This window comes from Spinacia oleracea, chromosome 4, assembly GCF_020520425.1.
Source record: "Spinacia oleracea cultivar Varoflay chromosome 4, BTI_SOV_V1, whole genome shotgun sequence".
NCBI lineage: Eukaryota > Viridiplantae > Streptophyta > Magnoliopsida > Caryophyllales > Amaranthaceae > Spinacia > Spinacia oleracea.
The window spans coordinates 127,839,294-127,841,909 of record NC_079490.1 but is presented as its reverse complement, the minus strand read 5'-3'; the positions used below and the strand labels follow the sequence as shown (position 1 = coordinate 127,841,909).

The 2,616-nt window shown below is 36.3% G+C and overlaps 1 protein-coding gene across 1 annotated transcript; it reads left to right on the top strand.

Moving 5' to 3' along the window:
- Positions 1-235: 235 nt before the first annotated feature.
- Positions 236-1,935, top strand: LOC110788231 (40S ribosomal protein S10-3-like). The gene is made up of 4 exons (XM_056843792.1): positions 236-394; positions 475-523; positions 1,317-1,590; positions 1,786-1,935. The coding sequence occupies exons 1-4, from the start codon at positions 392-394 to the stop codon at positions 1,931-1,933; spliced, it is 474 nt and encodes a 157-aa protein (XP_056699770.1). The 5' UTR covers positions 236-391; the 3' UTR covers positions 1,934-1,935.
- Positions 1,936-2,616: the final 681 nt, after the last annotated feature.

Sequence of the window (2,616 nt, the reverse complement as noted above, 5' to 3'; positions counted from 1 at the left end):
GTGGTTGCTCGGCGTCGTGGTTCCGGTGGTTTCGGTATGGTGTGTTCAATTTTTATTTTCGTTTTTTATTTTCGTTTTCAGATTAGGGTTCAATTTTAGTTTTTGATTTTCGTTTTGATTATTGTTTTTGATTTTCGTTTTTGATTTTCGTTTTGATTTTCGTTTTGATTTTCGTTTTTGATTTTCGTTTTGATTTTCGTTTTTATTTTGATTTTTTTGGCTATTTTTCAATTATTAAACGATTAAACGGGGTCTTTTAAAATCTACGAAAGAACAAAACTAGGGTTTCTCTGCGATTTAAGCTTTATTTCAAGGTTTATTGCGGCATTCCCTTTGCAAGTTTCACCATTTGATCGATTCCCACAGATCCCTTCTTCGTATTTCCGTCAACATGGTATTTTCCATTTCTCATTCTTCAATTTCCTTTTAATTTGTGTGTGAAATTTCATAATAATTTTGGGTATTGTTGAACAGATCATGACTGAGCAGAACCGCCGTGAGATCAGCAAGTACCTCTTCCAAGGTCATCTCTCTCTTTCTTGATCTAAATTATGGGTTTCCTTTTTGTGTTTGGTGCAATTTTATATGAACAGACTTTTTTTTCCCACTTAAATTTAATTTATTTTTATTAGTGAATAATTGATTAGATTATGGCAATATGATATGAATTTCTGGGTTTTTTCCAATGTGGTTGGTTTTAAATTTATATTACGGAGTATTTCATTTTGACAGTTGAAATGTGTTATCTTTCATTTATCCCAAATTTCAATATTGGATTGGGATACTGGGGTATTTAAGGAAGTGGTAACTCTGGGATATATTTACATGTCTGAGTGATAGGTGGAAGTGTGGAACAGTAACTTTTAGCACCAATTTGGTTTAGGCTTTGTCTTTCGTGGTCACAGATAGCCAGAGGTATGATTTGTGAACAACATATCTTAATTAAGAATTGCTTCACAAGGTGATTAGATTTTACTATCATATAAATGTACGGAGTACAAACCAATGTTCTATTAGCTGCACTAGGTTGAAATCGTTGAATTGTTAATGTTGAATGTGGCTGCACCGCGTTACTGTTGTGACTTGACGGTGATACGGCTTGTGCTACTCCATTATTTGTATCTCATAATCGCATTGAGTTTTGTATGTTATTTGTTTGTAGATTTCCTTTTTAAATTAGCTTTTGTCAGTTATAGACTCATAGTTAATCTTTTGGAGTTCTTTAATCAGAACCATAAGAGATTTTTCTGTTATCAAAGTGATTCAGAAATGCAAGCTTTCTGTACTGATTTAGAACTGGAATGAATTTTGAACAGAGGGAGTTTGCTTTGCAAAGAAAGATTACAACTTGGCAAAGCACCCTGACATTGATGTCCCGAATCTGCAAGTGATCAAGCTGATGCAAAGCTTTAAGTCCAAGGAGTATGTGAGGGAGACCTTTGCTTGGATGCACTACTACTGGTTCTTGACCAACGAGGGTATTGAATTCCTTCGTACTTACCTCAACCTTCCCTCAGAGATTGTCCCTGCTACCTTAAAGAAGCAGATGAAGCCTGCTGGCAGGCCAATGGGCGGCGCACCTGGCCCACGGTAATGGCTTGCTCTTTTTTTTATAGTCAAAATGGTTAAGGTTGTCATAATTGTGATTTCCCTTCTGATGGTAAACACAAGTTTAATACGGAGTACAAACTTATCTTATTAGTGGCGCTCTGCTGATATTGTTGTTTTTTCAAATTGGATGTCAGCTTTCTAACTTGGTTGTTATGTTGTTGAATTTTTTACCAGTGGGGGATCGCGATTTGAAGGAGACAGGCCTAGATTTGGTGATAGGGATGGCTACCGTTCTGGACCTCGTGGTGAAGGTGATTCCGGTGACAAGGGCGGTGCTCCTGCTGATTACAGACCATCATTTGGGGTAAGTGTGAAACGTTGATAGTGCTAGAGATCCACGTCGAACAGATTATGCATGGGGAATCTTGAGTTTGTAAGTTCTTTTGCTTACAAATTACATTAGTCTTTAAGAAACCTAAGCCAAAATCATATTCATGAGTACCCATGTTTCGTTAATTTTCTAGGGCATACCAAGTGTACAAGTGCAATGGTGGGCATTGTCCGAATAAAATGAGTTTTAAGTCGTGTAAACCCATTCATATAGAGGTATAACATGTTTCTTAATTAGCTTTTTGCTTTGTTTTTATTAACTATTGGCCTTGCAAGATAAAGTATTATGTTTCTTAATCAGTGTGCTCAACAAATCGGCGGAACTGAGTGTGGCTATTACGTTATGAAGTTCATGTTAGAGATAGTCACGTTACAACATGACTATGAAGGCCGGCTAGATGAGGTAAGTAACTAATTGATTCGTATTCTAGACTATTAATACATTGTCATTAGTTGCTTAAATGTTAAAATGTGACATTTCATTTGCATTTAATCGATCTAATGCTCCATCAAATTTTTGTTTTTGTAAGGTCTATACTCCGAGGACTGCGCCTTATGCTAGTGAGGAAATTGATGTGGTTCGTGAGCAATGGGCGAAGTTTTTTACCACCAAGTATTTATTATTGACCTGAGGGCGCTTGATCGTGTTGGTTTAGATGTTATAGAACAATCTTT

Coding starts and splice junctions, on each gene's coding strand:
- LOC110788231 (XM_056843792.1), top strand. Junction 524..1,316: donor CAGCAAGTACCTCTTCCAAG/GTCATCTCTCTC, acceptor AATTTTGAACAG/AGGGAGTTTGCTTTGCAAAG. Junction 1,591..1,785: donor GGCGGCGCACCTGGCCCACG/GTAATGGCTTGC, acceptor ATTTTTTACCAG/TGGGGGATCGCGATTTGAAG.